The 19,190-nt window shown below is 37.5% G+C and overlaps 1 protein-coding gene across 3 annotated transcripts in view; it reads left to right on the forward strand.

The window, feature by feature from the left end:
• The window catches only part of TSHR (thyroid stimulating hormone receptor), a 41,088-nt gene that overhangs the window by 8,018 nt on the left and 13,880 nt on the right, over window positions 1–19,190 (forward strand). Inside the window, exons 2-7 of one of the 3 annotated variants that reach the window (XM_030240203.2) lie at window positions 2,816–2,887; window positions 5,164–5,238; window positions 13,051–13,125; window positions 14,279–14,353; window positions 17,066–17,143; window positions 18,131–18,199. In XM_030240203.2, coding sequence (XP_030096063.1) covers window positions 2,816–2,887; window positions 5,164–5,238; window positions 13,051–13,125; window positions 14,279–14,353; window positions 17,066–17,143; window positions 18,131–18,199 — 444 coding nt within the window. The remainder of the gene's footprint in view (window positions 1–2,815; window positions 2,888–5,163; window positions 5,239–13,050; window positions 13,126–14,278; window positions 14,354–17,065; window positions 17,144–18,130; window positions 18,200–19,190) is intronic. The other 2 variants (XM_030240204.2, XM_030240205.2) reach the window with 2 other exon arrangements.

Raw genomic sequence — 19,190 nt, forward strand, 5'->3', positions numbered from 1 at the left:
CAGCCAGCACCCCCACTGCCCTTAGGTGCAACATGTCAGGTCCCATGGATTGCTGTATGTCCAGTACACTTCAGTGCTTCTTTGGTCTATCCTCTACTCCAGGTAATGCTCCATTTCCTCAGGCTGCACTGCCAGGCAAAGACCTGGGAGCAAATGAAAAGAAAAAAAGTTGCAGAGAAGTGGCCTGATTTTGGCTGGAATAGAGTTAATTTTCTTCATAGTACCAAGTATGGTGCTATGTATTGGACTGGATTTGCATTTGTGCTGGAAAAAAAGTTGGTTATTCAGGGATGTATTAGTTATTGTTGGGCAGTGCTTAGAGAGTCACAGCCTTTTATGTTTCTCATACTACCCCACCAGGCTGGAGGTGCACAAGGAGCTGGGAGGGGATGCAGCAAGCTGGCACTTTGCTTTGTTGAACCTCATACAGTTGCCTTGGCCCATCATTCCAGCCTGTACAGGACCCTCTACTGAGCCTTCCTACCCTCCGGCAGATCAACATTCCTGCCCATCTTGGTGTCATCTGAAAACTGAGGATTGGATCATTCCTTCCTGCAAAGTCTTTTTTTACTCAAATCCAGTCAGAAGCACTGGGTGATCACAAATTGAGCAAGGATAAGTTCCAACATTGTGGATTGGTATTTCTATTTGCTATAAATTCACAAGTAACCAACCTAAATTCTTGCCTGTCAGTCTGAGAGTGTCCATATGTAGCTCAGATTGTATGAAGAGGATACATTAGCAGTAAGAGCTTACTTTCGAACCTACTTGTCCCAAACACTGACCTGTACAATTTCATTTTGAAGGAATCTAGTATTTCTTTAATTTCTTAGGGCTGGGCCAGTTTTGAGGGATACTTTATGTTATTCTGTGGGACTGCTATTTGTATGAAAGCAGCTATGTAGTCTTGCATGTTCAGAAGTGATTCCCTCCTTTCAGAGTTCCTCTGCTGTGTTTCAGAGGAACACAGCAGAGGAATCATTCCATCATTCCTACTCTATTAGTAATACTAGCACTGGACACTAGGTGGTAATCATCTTCTGGTAAGCTTAGCACAAATTTCACCATGTGAAATGCCTTTTTATAACTATTTTTGCACCACTGAAAGACTACAATGCATTTATTTCAGAATAATTAAAAATATATTTTTTTTGTGTTGGATTTAATTGGATATAAAAACCTAGAAACAAATGTGTCAATAGCTGCTTACCTAGCCACTACTTTGTTGTCATGTTTATTTCTGCTATATTAAAGCTAGAAGGTCACTGCTTCTTATAATTTTCTCAAAAAAAATGAATTTTGAATGTAAAATTTTTTACTTTGTTTTAAATTGACAAACTGTGTTTCATTTTGACATATGGTAAATTTTCCCCCTGTATTGGTGGAGAATAGTTCATTAAAATTACAAATCATATAACTTCAAATTACAACTCATATAATTTCAATCTGAAATTCTTTGGGTGGTGTGTATTTACTTATTGTGTTTTGTAGATGTGCATTCTATTAAAATGAAGAGACAACTACGTAAAATAACATATTTACTTCCCTAATATATCTTACTGACGTAATATCACTGATACTGCTGTGGATGTTAAAATAACATCTATATGGACATAACCTCTGGATCAATTGACATTCCCATGGTTGGGAGCTTGTTTGGAGCCAGGTGTATTGAGATCAGGAGAAACATCAACCCACTGTTGGAAGAGTAGAAGTCTTTACTCATTCTTGTAACAAATATATGGAGTAGAGAAGGTAGACTGGGGAAGAAGATTCTTCCCTTGGGATTATAGGAATGTACCTTCTCTTAATTTATACTTTAATTCAAGACAAAACCTTGGAAAATTTCTACATATATTTTTATTATTAAACTCTGTTTCTGCAAGTTCCAGAAGTTTGATAAATCTCAAGATAATAATATATTTGGCTTTGTAAATCAAATATAATCATAGTAATCAGGTACTTGGCATTATGATACAAAATAGAATCAGGAAATCATTCTAATTTGTTAATTTCTTTTTCTTTAACTGTTGTTAAATGGCAGTTAGGGGAAAAGTTTATCATTTGTTCTTGATTATTCTTCAAACTATTCATTGACTAGATGCTCTGTAAGTGTATTCCCAAACTGTATTGGAAAACCAAAGATTAACAACAACAGGTTGTAACTGTAAGTTTAACAGTTATCATAGGCTGACTTTCAGAAGTATTTCTTATTTAGAGCAATGAGTCTGCTGAAGATTCACGCTGTTAAGAGCTTGGCTGCTCATAAGTATCTCCCTTAAATATTGTGAAATCTCCTGCAGATGGGTAAGGTACACGCCACCCCCGCGTCAGATGTTTGAGGAGGAAGGATGTCCTATTTATTACAAAGAAAATGGTGAATTCTGGGGAGGTAGTTGCAATTGCTCTAATTCAATATTGGCTGACACGCCTGAATTTCTTGCTCAGAATGAAGGATGGGATTTCATTGTGGAGCCTGAAATGATTAAAAGAATTCTCTTAATACTTCATTAAATTCAGTGGGCAAATACGTTTGCTGGTCATGCTCTGGAGTTTTGGAAGGTCCATTTTCACCACTGACTGGTGAATTCTTGGGAGGGATGGTGCAGAAAGCTTCAGTTTAGATTGATGGAGCACAGCAAACAAAACAAGCCACACAATGAAACAAGCATAGAAATGAGGCAAAGATGGCAACACGGAGAAAAGGCAAGATAAGAACAAAAATATTGGAGCAGAGCTGAAGCTGTGTAGGACTTTTGAATCTTAAATTGTAGCTACCAAAGGATATTAACTGCCAAATTTTTTGTTTCTCTAGGAGGTTTCTGGAGACTCATCTAAGAAAAATTCCAAGTGATGCTTTTTCCAATCTCCCCAACATCTCTAGGATGTAAGTTCTGTTCGGTTTCTGATACTATTCTTTTAAATTTTTGTTAAAAATTACTCTCCTTCTCCAAATTCTGTCTTTGTGAATAAATATTTATGAAATGAAAATATTAGTGTACCTTTGCTACCTCACCACTTACATTTTAGAACTGAAAATAATAATTCTATTGTTTATAACCTGAACCAGTAAAAAGCTGTCCCAACATTTGTTTGTTCTTTGTCACTGGCCCATAGTCTGTGATCCTGTGCATGTCTGTTTGATGCAGTGAATTTTTGTCACCCCACAATTCCCTCCCCAGAATCAGAGCTGTGTAATTTAGAAAGGACCTCAGGAGGGCTTTAGTCCACAATCTGCTCACATGATCCAACCAGAATGGATAGGGCTCTAACTCAGTCTTCTGCTCAGTTTATCTGTGGCCACTGTTAACTAATTAAGCCACCTCATTGAGCAATAGGCCCACTTTTTTCTTGTTCAGCCTTTTATTACTAATGTAGCAACAGGAATTCTTCTTGCCCTTGATGTTTCATGCAAGTCTCAATTCTAGATGAACTTTGAATGGCTGAGGATTACCATTTCAGAATTCATGGAAAAGGACTTTGGGGGAACATTGTCTGCCTATTATAATTTATAACTTCATCCTGATATATTGAAATAAAGACTTCCTAAAATCCTTTTAAGTAATTGTTCTTGGATATCTGCAGCTTCATTTACCATCTGAGTTTAATCAGATAGATGGGGTCTTGTTTAGGGGTTTTTGGAGAGGGAGGGATATCCCTCACATGATATATCGTATTGTTTATAAAAAGGATAAATTGAGTTTAGAACAGAGTTTGATTCAATATAAAAGGGTGTCAGCCCTTCTTTAGCTCCAAAAGCTCCCCTGGAAATTTAAATTTGAATAATGTCAATGCCCATCTGGATATTTCTTATAGCATTACTACTACCCCAAAACATGAACTCCCACCCCCTTGATATAAACTTCAGGCTGGGGAATAAGTACCTGTGTTTTAACTACAACTTTTATGTGTATGTCTTGGCCTCTAATGTACCACACGTCTCATTTGCTTCTCCCAGCCCATAATTTCCGTGCAATGAAAATTACCAGATCATTTCTGGTTTTGCAAATTCATCTAGAAAATGTTCTGAAGTTTCAACAGGGTAATATATACTGTGTTTATTATTCAAAATACAGCAGTTAGCAGCTCATTTTGCTATATGGTGTCTACTACATGATTTCCACAAATAAACATGGTTTTTTATCTGTACTGAATAGAAAATTTAGTTGTCCTCTTTTTGAACTTTGTTTAAACAAAAATTTTAGAGCTACAATTTCTCTTAAATGAAAGCATGGCTATGTACTCTTGATAGCCAGAAGTAGAGAATTTTTCTCCTGTGCTGCTTTTCACATGAATGAAAGAAAAAACATTTTAATTATCTGCTTAATTGCAAAGCTAATTCCTGTCAGAAAGCCATCACTGAGTAAAAGAAGTTTTATAGGATATTCAAATGCAATTGAAATTTCTGGTTTACACTGTTAATAAGGCAAATACACAAAATCTTGGTAAAAGGGATTCACCTGGTACTTTCTGCCAACTTAACAACATATTGGACATTCAGTATTTTTAAGGTCAAGGATAAGGAACGTTTTTTCAGGGTTTAGGATGATGCTTTGGGGTCACATTCACGAGTACCTCACAAACACCCAGTCTGTAGCTCCTCAAAGTGTTTTCTCCACAGCTTCTCCCCACAAAGGAGCATCCCCCAGTGCTCTCTGCCCCATATAAAGCACGATTCCCCTGGGCACCCCTCCCCACCCTGTGCACACTGCTGCCCCACAGCCAATGCCACCACACAGCTCCCCACTCCTCACATGTACCTGCACCTCCTGTGCTCCCCAGTGCCAGCTGATACAGCACAGCCTCAACTCAGTCTCCATTGCCTTACCTGCTCCTGGTTGTCCTCTTCTGAAGTGCCCCATGTGTCACCAAGCTGCTCTCCATCAGCAGCAGAGGACGACAGGGGCAGCAATAACAGGGGAGGCTGAGGTTGGAAAAAAGCAAAGAAAGGTGGAGAGGGGGAGAAGGAAGAAAATAAGGGCTGAAAGAAGGCCTTGTGGCTGCTGCCAAGTGTTGATCTGATTTAAATCCTGCTCTCCTTCTGAGTGTCATCATAGCTGGATGAGAAAAATAATGAGATGACAAATGAAGTGGCATGATAGGCACTAGCTGTGGCTTCCCAGTGTCTGAGACCTGTTTATTTTTCTGTTTGCTGGTGTTTAGTTACATCTCTATAGATGAAACACTTCAGAGTCTCGAGGCCCATTCCTTCCACAGTTTAAGCAAAGTCACTCACATGTAAGTACTGTAGTTAAATAAATTAATACAGTGATGAGATAAATTTGGAATGTGTGGAAATAGCATACATGATGATGTTCATGATTCCTGTCTCCTATGTAGTAAATATTCCTGTTTTAATTTCCTTTCTCCATAATGTGGAGTGACTCAATCTCTTTTTTGAGCTTATTTCATTGTGCTTGCTTTCCATACATCTTTTTGGTTCCCTTCTGTACCTTCCCGTAGAAATGTAGATAAATGTACTGAGAAACTAGTGGGGATGCATAATGAACTTGATGTCAAGTTGAAATAAAATAGTAACTAAGAATTATTTCTGTCAATTTACTGCAGACAAGTGTAAAACAGTAATATAAGCATAAGAAATAAAATCAGAAGGAGCAAAGCACAGAGCAAAATGGCACTACCTGGAGACATGAAGAATAAGTAATCATTCTGAAAGTGCACTAGTAAAATGAAGAGTGTTTATATGGTTATTAAATGGAACAAGAATAATATGGGAAAAAGCTTCTGGGAAGTGTTTTTGCACCTTTTTGTTCTCCTCTTCTGACCAATCCACACCAAGTGACACTCTAAGGGTAGTTACAGAACTGCTGGGACGCATCCAGAGAATTGTTGTCATCCATCAGGACCCTGTCAAAATGAGAATGTAATGTATTGAATGGAGAGCTCCATAGGACCCCTCCTGTATCTGGTACTCTTCCATGTTTCCATTACTGATTCAAAAGAGGGATTGGAAAGTGTGCCACTGTTTTAAAGCTCAGCTGAATTGCAGTTTGGCATATTTCAGAGAATTTTGTTTGCAGAGGTTCCATGGGAGAGCACTGTTGGTCACCATGGATCCAGAAAACATGGTCAGAGAGAAAAGTCTTTTGTGTCCAGAAAGAAAACCTGCCAGAGACAGATTGATTTTTTTTTTAAGGTTGTTGCAAGAGGTGAAAGCTACCACCAAATTTCACACTAATGTTTGAAAAAGTAATAATAATGTTAAAGTAGATTAGATGAGACTCATGGCAACCTCTAGGAAATGTATACCTATGGATAGTATTTATTGCTATGGTAATAAACACTAGAATTGTTTTCCTGGAGACACTGTCTCTACCACTGCAGGCCTTTAAGGCTGTATGATCTGAAATTCTATAGATCTATTTAATCTTCACTCAGAGAAAGAGACTGAATTAGATGATGATTTAACACTGCTCTATTTTCTATTATTTTTCCCCTTTTACTTTACACGGTGTGAATCAGAAAGGCTAACAAAGTTACAGGAGAAAAATATAATTATTGTTAATGAAGATAAAGAGAGAAACTAATGCTGGAAAGTGTAAGTGACTCCTCTAAGAGAACATGAACCTGACTGGCATACCTAGAAGCAGAGTGCAAGGATCCTGAGATCTACTTCAGGCCAACAACATGCTCCACTAGTATTCCTGAGTTTCCCAGCAAGGCTTTGGTGTGATATCAGTACTTACCTTTGGTTAGAACACCATTTCCTATTATGTTGATATTTTTTCCTAAGCCTGTTGTGTCCATGTTCTCTCTTTCTCTTTCATAGTTGTGTCTTTAAAATTTCTTGTTTAATACAAATGAACATTAAATGAAACATTTACTGGCAGCACATTTAATCAGCAATGAATAAAGCATCTGCCACTATGCACTACAAATTCCTCATATGGTACTTATTTTGTGGTTCACCTTATTGGAAATTAAAGATAAAATGCTCCAAAATCACACCCACTCCAGCCCCTAGGCCTGGATGTGTTGTCCATGACCAGGAAGCTGCAGGTCTGTGCAGGAGTCAGCAGAGTTCACAGGCACCTGCTCTCATGTCACCCCTGGCACAGGCTTGTGGGGAGGGCATGGAGGGAATGTTTGCTGCTCCACTATACAAGGGTATGGTAAAGTGGGATCCCTTGTATTTCTCACAAAGCACTGCCAAGAGAAACTGTAGACAGACATACAAGATTTTTTTTTTTTTCTGCACAAGAGCCAAAAATATTAGCCAGGACAAGACATCAGAACTCTGCTCACAAAAGTTATAGGAAAACCCCAAGACTTTGCAGATAGCCCACAAAGAAGAGCCACCTCTACCATTTAAAAGTGCTCACCAGGTTTATAAAATCTGTTCGTAGGTAAGGCACATATATAATTTAATCAGGGAATATCCAAGCACCTGGAAAATTAAACAGTTGCATATAAGCTGTGAAAGAAAGCAATTTATAGATTTGATAATTTTTATGAATTGTTTATATAACTCCTGATTTGTTAAAACCTATCACTGTTGAATTTGATTTACTTTCCAAACAACAGGATAATACAGGCATAAATTTGTAACTTGTGCTAATTTGATGTTGTCCATTTACACAGTTTTTTTTAAGTATTATTGCTGAAATAAATACTAGGTTAAGATTATCACAAAGTATTTTAAAGGAGGTTGAGATTACCAGTTTTGAAAAGTCATTTCACAGAGTTTTATTTTTATAACTTGTTTTCCTTTGAACCTTCATAAAGTGTAGATTTATGTAAATAATCTTTTTACCCTAACTGAAACTTATACACAGTTTCATTCTCAAAACATTTGTTTTTAGACATAAGAACTTTTCAAGAGAAAATTCAGTGTTTGCAGAAGGGAGAAACTAATGCTTTGCTTTGAGCCAAGTGTTATGTGAATAAGCATCCTGTGTTCATCATGATCTGTCTGCCAAGCTTAGTTAGTGCACTTCAGCCTTGATCTTCAGCAACCCATTTTCTCATTCCTTAGTTGGTTCACAAACCTCTGTCCTGACTTTCTGTTCCTTCCAGACCTCAGCTCTTTAGGCATAGGTCATATTTTTATGCATCCATGCCTTTCAAGTACTGAGCAACTTCTGCAAACTAAGGATCCTGATCACCTGCTGTATTTTAATGAGCCACATCTCATTTTCCTGGTAATTAATGGCAAAATTTCCACTCTATGAAGATGTAAATAAGGAACAAACTTCTGGTTTTTCTTCTCCCCAGTTGTGTTAAATGGGTCTCACAATGGTTTCTTGTTTCTTCTTTTTGTATTTACCTTTTTAGAGCATGTCTGTTTACGAATTCAGATCTGTCTCTCTCATACAATTACATGAGTATGTATTTTTTGTAAGTGCAATTGTGAAAGGGTCTGATTAGTAATCAGTGTCTCTGTGTAGTTGCCTTACTAGTAGAACTGAAACCTGGTAGCATTACACTAAATAAAAATCTGATGTAATTAGGTCTCTGTTTCTCAGGGAAACATTCCTGCAAACAGAACCTCAGAGCCTCATTCTTTCTTTTCCTCCTTTCTTTCTTTTCTCTTCTTTCTCCTGTGTCTTGGCTCACCCTCCCCTGGTCTCTCCCTGCTCTCTTCTCCTAACTCATAAAGGATTCTCCCCTTATACAACTACATAAAAGCCCTCTCAGCATTTGGGAACAAGGCCAAAGGTTATGGTTCAAGTGGCTTGCCCTCATAGATGTGACATCATTTGGAGAGCTGGTGGGGGAGCACTCTGCAGGGAGATGGAGCCAAGGGCAGAGCAGCCCCACCATCCTCTGGGCGAGGGCTGCCCTTCTCCTGGACAGCTCGTGATGCCAGGCCAGGGGATTCAGCACTGCAGGAAGAAGAGGGAAGAACCTGGAGAGATTTGTGGGGGAATGCTGTGTACCTGCAGTGAATTTCAGAGCTGGGATAAGTGCTGTGCAAAACCATCTTGTTAAAATCTGCAGTCTGGAGGTAGGGAGTAGGGAGCCTAAGCCAGTTTTGTGGTGCCAGTGGTGCAAAGGCTTAAACAGGTGCATGCAGATGAAATAACATAAATGGTTTGGCTGCAGGGGGAGAATCAAACATGGAAGCAGGTGTACAAGTGAGAGAAGCTAAGGTTGCTACTAAGTCCCAGAAGGTAGAGAGGGGGGCCCAGGTTATTACAATACAATTAAAAAAAAAAAAATATTTAAAACATTTCACAATTGCTGACCTGGATACCCTTAGTCTGTGTAGGTATCACAGCACAACATGGTTATATTGCTACTCTAAAGCCAGATTTGCAATTTCTGAATCCTGGGCTTAAACAGACTCAAAAATGTATCAATATTGCAAAGCAGGTATGAAAAACATGTCTGGTAAATGTCATTTGGATTCCACTTAAATATGTAAATTGTTTGTGCTTCTTTTAATGTTACCAAATTCAGATAAAATTTTAAGTAGCATATTACTATTTCTGAAAAGTTAGCTGGAAAACATATGTCTTAATTAATTAATTAGCCTAATATTTGAATAATTCTTACTATTAGTTTCATTTTTAGATACATTTGGATTTGAAAGAAGTTATAGCTTTGCAACTAAACATAAGTTCACAGTTATGTGTAAGTCTTGACACATATCTTTATAAAATCAAGTGACTTTCACTGCACATCCATTCTTGATGAGATAAAGTTTTTTGTGTATTTTCATTGAAAAGGAAAAGTGAATTGCTGTTCTTGGACAGTCAGGTGGTGATTTGATTGCGAACTAGTACATTTTTAATTCCTAGTCTGAGTGCCAGAACTAAAATGTCAAACATCAAATGTCTTTAAAGCACAAATAAGATGGTTTTAAAATGGTTTCTGTACTTCCAAGAATAGAGTAGAGTTTGTAAAGCAACTTTGAATACTTTTTTAAGTACTCCACTAATAATTCTATTAGCTTGTAGGTAAGTAGCAGCATACTTTTTTTTTAATGACCATTTCTAAGTAATTTCAGTTAGGACTGCAAAGTTCATTGTTTATAGGACTGAAATGTTTGTTCAGGGCACCTTTTGCCTTTTTGCATCAATGGTCAACAAAAGTGCCAACTAAGTGTCTCAGGTTTTCTTATACCTTAAAAGCACTTAATGCCTAGAAGGACTCTGAATTGTAACACTGCTGTATGCCATGGTTTTTCTATTTTCTAAAGCTGCATCTCAAAAGTAATTTAAAATCAGCTCTCATAGACATGTAGATATCTGAGAACTAGCTTACTAGGCATTTTAAGTATACTCTTGGGCTTTATCTGCATTTTAGGCAGCTTAAACTACTAATAGTTTTCTTAGAGAAAACTATTTTCAAAGCTTTTCAAAGAACTGTAACTTTTTACGTTCACAAGTTTCAATATTTTCAACTCACCAATTCATAGAAGATGAATGATAAAAGTGCAAACCCTGCTTAATGAATTTACTGATTGTCCGACCGGCTGTGTGTCTCTGTCGGACATGCCTGGGGTGGTTCGCGTGGGACGGTTCGCAGGCAGCCCGCGATGAACAGACGAGGCTGGACTCCTCTATAGTTCAGTCTTCAGGTTGTTTATTAAAGCTTATCTCTAAGGTTTTTGTTCTGCCCAGCCGAGATCTGACCAGCAAGGCAGCCACAAGCACTCTCTGCCCCTTTAGGGCGGTCGCACATTCTTATACTGATAATTGCGTATGTGATATTTACAATTTTTCTCCAATACCCATCACCTTTATTAAACAGTGCACCTTTAGTATGAACCAATCTAAAATGCACACATCACAGAGAAGATGGATGACAAGAAGAAGGAGAAAAGCCACGAGGTCGGGCCTGAATCCTCCATCTTGCCTCCATTAGACCCCCCTGTACCAAAATCTTAAAACCTATATTCTATTCTATAAAAACACCTGCCCTACACCATTCAAACCTCTGAAACTTCCATATCCTCATGCTTTGATAGCACGACCCTTGAAGGGTCAAAATCAAGCCACCAGGTGCCTTTGGCTACATTCCAGGACTTCTGAGCCCCCCAAGGGGTCTCCCTGGGACTCAGAGCATCCGAGGTGATGCGCTGAGTTCCCACAACTGATAATCAACTTGCTCTTCTATCTTTATGGACCTTTTGGGATTAATCTTTACACCTCAGCAGTCTTTTGATTACAGCTTGAAAATTAGGATCATACATTTATGTGTCTTTGAGCATACTACTCATGCCTGATTACTGTAAAAGGAATTGTGAAATGCAGTTTGACCTGCTATCAGAATTCTTCAAATATCCTTCCTCCTTAAGGGCTTAACTTCATAGGCTCCAATATTAATGGAGCAGTAGATATCCTTTAAATCTGTGATTTTAGAGAGAAATTCCTTCCAGTACTCTAAGACTAATCGAGTTTGAATATTTAAAACAAGGGCAGCAGCACAGTTCATGAATGGAAATTAAGAACTGTGGGGAGGAAAGGGTTGGAAAAGAGAATATTGGCCAGAAGAGAGAAAAATAAATTGGATTAGAATTGTTTTCATTCAGAGACCAATCCTGCACCGAGGAGATGTTATAAAACAGCATCAGAGAATTTATGTATCTGTGATTGTTTTGGTTATTTTTTTGTCTACTGAAGAAGTGACATTTTCTCACAAGATTACAGAAAATTGTGAAAGACTTAAAAGCATTCTTCTCATAGACCTGGGACCTCTTTGTAAGCAGGGAAAGGAGATAAGAAATGTGGAGATTGTAGAACACAGCCCGGTGAAGATGTGCACATGTTCCAGGCCCCTTTGATATGCAAGGCAGCACTCAGACCTCACTGTGTTTTGCCCCTGCTAACATGAGCCTAGCAGTCTGTGTGTCTCTACCTGATTTTTTTTTTGAATCCTCCAGACAGCAAGATGATGGAATAAATCTACTCTTTGCACTTCAGCTGTGTGTCATGGTCACCTTGGTGTTACCTACACTTATCCACAGCACACAAGATCTTTCTCTTTTTCACCCAGATAAAATGAGAGGCCACATATTCAGGCCAGTCCAATACAGGAGGCACATTTGACTGGACTAGAAGCAGGGAAAATTGGATTTCTGTCCTCATTTTTTCTTAAGTGTAACACTCACTTCTGTCAAATCACCTTTTATTTTTATCCCTCTCACATCTGTTTTGACTAGACACTTCTGAGCTTGGCTGTCTGCTCCACAGTGACCCTTTTCTTCCTTTTGGGCTGTAAGGCACCTCTGCAATACAAAGAGTAGGATGAATTGAAAGTATAAATACAGTATATATTAAAGCATACTTCTTTTTGAATCCAAACATTACCAGTTCAAGAAAACTGAGCAGCAGGCATATAAACCTTTTCCCAATGTGTAGTTGAATTATATTGATTCCCTCACGTTATTTAAGATTTTCTCTCATTACTGTGCTGTCTCATCTGGCTGTTTAAAATATTTTATTCCCAGATTAAATAGCTTTTCATTTGCCTTTTTAAATCAGCAAATGCCCTCTCATGGCCCAATTACTTAATAAATCAAAATTGTATCTCATTACATTATTTTGTTCTTTTAATTTTAGTACCATCTGCTGATTTTGAATTCTTATTTCCAGTACCCTCATCCAAATAATTTAGGCAGAATACTATGAATAGCAACAAAACAAAACCTGATGACTCTTTGATACTCCAATGCATTATCCATTTCCAGGCTAAAGGCTGCACTGAAAACTCTCTTTCCCTGGAATATGCTTGGTCCACAGAGGATTATCAGGCCAGGAAGCTCACAAGTCCAACATTTTGAAAGCAGTCAGTGATGGAAAAAACATGTCAGTTATTGTTTATGAAGTAAATTCCACTGTTGGGAATGTGATAGCTACAAAATAATTGGAGAGAAGCAAGAAACTGACACTGAGAGGACTTCTTTTAAATACAGAAACACAGCTACAGTTCAAAGTAGGTAACAGATGTGAAGAATAGTTGAATGCAGCACTACAGTAGCAGTACTAGAGCAATTAGGTCCCTGAAATTTCATTTTAACATTGCTGATCTCTGTTGTGATGTTATTAAATATTAATTATCAATGTTCCTCCCTTTTTACAGTGAAATTCGAAATCTTAGAAACTTGGATTACATAGATCCAGATGCCTTTAAGAACCTCCCACTTTTGAAATACCTGTAAGTACTTAGAACCTGCAACAAATTGGTACTTAAATCTCACAGATGACTCTTTACATTATAGCAGTTTTGCTAGTTTACATATGATTTTGGAGTTGACTGCCATGTTTTTCCCTGTTACTTTATTCTAATAACAGAAAGCCAGCAAGTGTAGGGGTTGGAACTCTTACTACTTTTGTGAGAAAGGAAAACATGTTCACAAATTCATCTGTAGTTTTCCCATTTGTCTTATCCATTAAATATCTAGAATAGACTAATATTCCTTAGCAAAATTCCACAGCTAGCTCTTTGCTTATGATAAGTGCTGTCTTACTCTATTTTTGTAGGAAATAGTTGGAAGAAGGGACACAACAGATATATACATGTCTTTAGTGTTTACTACACATTTACACAGGGTTTTAAAGCATATCTGTCAGCTAAATGTGAAAAGCTCACCTACAGACACCTGATTTCATATGACCTCTATGGCAGAAAGAAATCCTGAACATTTTCCATGATTTTCTAAAGAAACTTCTGTGATTTTGAGTAACATTTGGAAGAAAAGCCTCCATGTGTATGTGGTGGGGGCAGTGGCAAGGAGGAAAGATTTGTCCAGGTTTTTCCTACAGATGTGAAAGCAATAAAAAAAGAAAGTAGTAAAAAATTCCATTTCAGGATAATAGTTTTAAAAATGGAGAATTGCAGTTGTTTTCATTCTATGGGAGATCATAAAGAAGGGTCTTTAAGCATTTCACATTTTAGACAGTTTCCCTTTTTAGAGCTACATGAACAACTCTTAGCCTCACTGAAAGACAGAGGATTCGAGGGTCCAGACTATTAACTGAAGCAGCCTTAATGTCTCAAGTTAAAATAAACCAGAGTTTTAATTATTTTCTTCTTATCAACCTCACAAGATGCTTCCCTCTGCAGATCTTCCTGGCTGTCTTATTAATATGTGTTCTCATTTTTTTGGTTCTATAATTTATCATAAGTTTGGCATTTCGAATTCTTTTATACTGTTCTTGCATCCTTCTGTTTTGGACACTTGATTATAAATGGATTGATTGACAATAGAGAGGATGCAATAACCATCCTGCTCTGTTGAACACTTTAAATACATTGTTTGTTGTTGTTCCATGATGCAGTAATTCTTTCTGTTTCTCCTCTCTTTCAGTGGTATTTTTAATACTGGACTCAAAGTATTTCCAGAACTCAACAAAATCTATTCATTTGATGTGAATTTTTTACTGTAAGTATCTGTCCTCACGGCTGGTTAGAATATTGCCATCCTCAGACCACATGAAAATGTATAATGAAGGTTTCTGGTTTTGCGAAAAAAATCATTTAAGTCTGACAAAGTGATTTTCCTCAAGCAGTATTTCAATGATCCTTAGCACCAAATCTAGAAAATGCCAGCTCACCTAGCACTACACATTTGACCTGAATTAGAGAAAGGGACACACAGCACACTCATGATACACCCTGTGCTTTTGTTTCGGTTTTGGTTTTGCAATACCTGAATTAATATGAAGTCAGAATAGTGTGACACATGGGACCTGAGCTGGCAATCATCAAGCCATAACATCAAGCCATCCTGTCCAAATTATCCTTACAAATTTGTGCTGGCAAACACAGCTTCACATGGTGAAGCAAACTGCAGAACAATTTCTTGAAGAAAGAGAATGGGAATGCAAATGGGGACAAGGAGGTCTCCCACTATTATCTTTAAAGGTATTAGGGAAACAAAGGGTTCTGCTTTGAACTCTAAAATAAGCAGGAGTTTCTTGGTATTTAAAAAGCTCAGACAATATCCACCTGTATCAATCTAAGTCAGAATTTTGAGTTGTAATCAAGCTGAGGAGGAAGAGTAGTGCAGATGAAGACTTGCAGGCTGACACAAGGTAAAAGTATCTTGGTCACTTCTTGGTCTCAGAGAGGAGTTGGAAATCTTATATTGTAGCAGTTTTCAGCTGGAAGAGAATGCTGGATGGGCTAGGCAAAAGGCAATTGAAAATGAGAATTGTTATGTCAGAAGGTGATTTGCAAAGATGTAATTGATGGTTTACCACAGGCCTTGTTTCAGTGCTGCTAAGAGGTGTTTTTAGTCAGGAAGGGCCAGTTCCCACTGCATTCATGGTCTGCCAGTGGCAAGATGAACCTCAGAGCAATAGAGAAATGCTGCTTGTTTGGCTAAAAAGTGCAGAGCTGTAGGAATTAATGAGATCTTCCCTTCCAAGGATCTTCTGAGACCAGAAATAAACTGTTCTAAAACACATTCACCTTGGCTGTAGGCCTCCAAGATTGAAACCTGAGGCAGTCAGAGCTCTGAGTGAGATGCAAGTACATCTTTAAAACTATTAGGGAGTTTCTCAAAGATCAGAAGGGCTTCAGTTTAGATTGAAAACTCTGCTAGATCTACTTCTACATAGTAGAGAGAACCAGGAACTGAACAGGCTAGATGAAACAAAGCAGTTTATACAACCATCTGTGTTCTTACTTCCAACTAAGTCAGTGCCTTTCTAAGCGGCAGAAAGCCAAACATTGTTTTACTTCTGCCTTGACATTTTTTACAGTGATAACTACAAAAGATAAATATAGGTCTTATATGCTGCACAGAGTTTTTAAAGAATAGACCTGTACTTTCAAGGAAGATAGTTCTATGATGTATATTTCTAAATATTGCTGTTCAATGAAAGACTTTTTGTTTTTTCGATCAAGAAAAAAAAATGCTCTTGAAAAATAATAGGTTTCTAAATAATGAATAAGGTATAGCTTGGGGGAAACCCATTCATTACATTACTATTTGCCTTTCAGGTCAAGCAACTTACAAGTAATCATTTATTTAGAAAAAATGAACCAATCTGCAAAATGTCAAACCCAAATAACTTGTGGTGGAAACCACCTATCAGGGAAAATTACTTGGAATGAAAATGGTTGTAGTACTGTTCAATGTCAGCACATATATATGCACAAATGTAGCACATTTGTGCTACAGAAAAGGAATGAAGTTATTTCTGGCACATGGGTAATTGTTAGGACTTCTCAGCCCATGGACTTTATGCATGGGCCTTATTAGGCTGTACCTAATCCACAAGATGAAGAAAAATATTTTCATTTCCAGACGATGGTATTATTCAGGAAAAATGAGAAAAATGGCAATCAAAGACTTTGCTCTGCCCTTTGTTTCTACCAGCTTTTTCCTCTCTCCTTTCTCCATTTTAGTAATAGTAAATCTCTTTAGTTTTCCTTTCTCCTTTTTGTTACAACAGAATTTTGGTCTAAAGATACACAGTACTTATTAAGAATGCAGAGTAGGAGTAAAAAAAAAAGTATTTAAGAAATGAGTAGTGAAACACTTATTTGGACAAGAGGTGGGAAGAATCAGTAAGTTATTTCACCTACTAGTGAAAGACGTGCTAGATGCACTTCTGTAAAGTGCCTCTGTTCTGATTAATGTATTATCTGATATCTGGATTTAGAGAGGAGGATTTCAGCTCTAAAGACACATGGGCTGTTCAATTGACACTGCAGCTAATGCTGACTCACTCTGCTAATCCTCTGGCTCATAAGACCAGGGACCTGTCTGTGCCATTACCACTATTATCACAAGCTGGCACACCTCATCAGAACTACAAAACCCATTTACCTCATGAGCCATCTTCCTGAGTGCTGGAATATGCTCAGTTCTTCATCCTACATGTATCTTCTGGCCTTAGATATAACGTAACAGGTTATTATTTAAAACTTATTTATTTGAATAAATACATTTAAATGTATAATATAATAAATATGGTGATATTTATGTTATATTAATATTACAACACATTTAAAATAATTTTTTAAATAATTATGTTTTAAACTTCTATTTATTATCAAGGCAGATAACAATTAATAACAAAGCTGTTCTCCAGATGCTCTATTGGGCAGATGTTTGATTGTGATATTTTGTCTCCTTTTTCAGTGAAATTGCAGACAATCCTTATATGACTTCAGTGCCTGCAAATGCTTTCCATGGGCTTTGCAATGAATCTCTAACCCTGTAAGTTCTTCCAGTTTAAGTCACAAGGCAATCACCTCTGTGATAATTGCCTATGGCAAAATGTTTAAAAATAAAATTACTCCTGTCCTACTCTCTAGCAGTTTGCAACAGAGAAACATCACAGACAGCATCTATATTCTAGTTTCCATAAATTCTGTACTTTGACAGCTATTTGAATCAGTCCTGCTCTCTTCTTTAAACTGGCTTGACTAAAGTAGTTTTTCTACGACCCTAGTGCCATTTTTTCAATTTACATTTGAAAAAAAAGGAGAAAGTCTGCAAGGAGAGAGTGCAAAAGGAGAAAGTTTTCCCCCTGCAAAGATTCATCAGGGTTATAACTGTGTCTAACTTTGTTTGCAACCAGACTGGTACATACCATGGAAACGAATGGATGGCAAACATCAGAAGAGTTATATTTAAAAGAAAATTCTTAAATAAGTTCAGTAATGCAAGCCAGTCAGTGTGAGCCACAAAAAAGAGCTGATGGGAGTGAAATTACTGTAATGAGTTATGACCTGAACTGGGAGGAAGAGCATTAGAATGTGAACAGAGAGATTCTAAAGAGATTCTTAAAAAAATCCCTTTGCTCTAAGGGAGTAAAAGAATGAATTCTAAAAATGTAAGGTATGTCTGATAGTAAAGTCAGACCTTTTTTGCTGTTTAGTTCCTGTAGCCTTCCTAATCAATCCTAGCAGGAATTTGTTTCCTTGCATTTAGTTTAAAAGTGGGAAGATTATAATGAAGTGGTTTAGTCTATCACTGCTGTGAAAAGAGGTAGATGGCACACCTGCCACATGGCATCCTTGGCTCAGGTGCACTTCTGGGCATTTGTTTGACCTTGCACAGTAGCTACTGCTTCTTCAAGAGATTAAACTTAACCCATCCATGAATGTGCTGTTGCAAAGAAAAATTGATGCATAAGATGTTAGGTCTTCATGTATTGAAGCAGCCCAGAATACACTGATGTAATTTCTTCTTTGCTTGCAGTAAACTCTACAATAATGGTTTTACCAGTATTCAAGGCCATGCTTTTAATGGGACCAATCTGGATGCTATGTAAGTAGCAGGTAATTCTCTTATTTCAGAAGAAAAAACCCAAACATCTCTGCTTATTTGAGGCTCTGAAATACATATCTTAGTTTGATTACTTCAAAGGAGCAAAGAGAGGATGTTAATTTCAGCCAGCAATAACAGTATCATTGCTTAATGCCTTTGCAGTGGGCTTTTATTTAGTATGCATATTTAGAGCTCTGAAATAAAATCATGGCAAGTAATTCCACTGTGGGTTTTCTCCTGCTTTGAAGCTACACTAAAACTTTGTTTGATCAGTACCTTTTCTAAGAAAATTTGGAAGATAATTCTGCTTTTTTTCACAAGACTGTTTGTTTTAGTAAGTGTAGCACTGATAATGGTAGCAGTTCTTTCCCAGGTGCCACTTACCTGCAAAAAAGAGAGTGGTGTAGAGTGCTGGGAGCAACTCAGAGGAACCAGTCACTTACACTGGAAATGAGATGCACATCTCCAAAACATGAATCAACCTCTTCATATTTCCCTGCAATTTCAGAATGTATTTCCTGAAAAAATAGTATTTAGTGAGTGAACATCCTTTTTACACCATACCCACAACCATCTCCCTCAATCGTTAAGAGAGAATACATCTCAATTCTAGAGACTCCATTCACTTTGGCAGAGCTTACTCTTGTCCTACAGAGGCTTGACCAAAAACTCTGTCGCTCTCATGAGTAAAGAGATTTCTTCATCCTGAGCTCTTAAATTAACCAGGGAGACATGAGGATAGATATGATTATTTTTAGTACTTTATTTTAAATTATGCTTAAATTCTATAAGAGTTCCATAAGAGCATCCTTCACATGGTCTTCATCTTTCCAAACTGCCTATTTTAGCTTAGCAGCTGGCTAGACTGAAAGTCTGAAAGATTTGAGTTAAACCAAAGATCTGGAATAGATCTGATTTAATTCACACTAGTTCAGTTACTTTGAACTTTCACATGAAAAAGGAAGTTTTCCATGATGACATAGTGCTTGTA

Source organism: Serinus canaria, chromosome 5, assembly GCF_022539315.1.
Source record: "Serinus canaria isolate serCan28SL12 chromosome 5, serCan2020, whole genome shotgun sequence".
NCBI classification, from domain to species: domain Eukaryota; kingdom Metazoa; phylum Chordata; class Aves; order Passeriformes; family Fringillidae; genus Serinus; species Serinus canaria.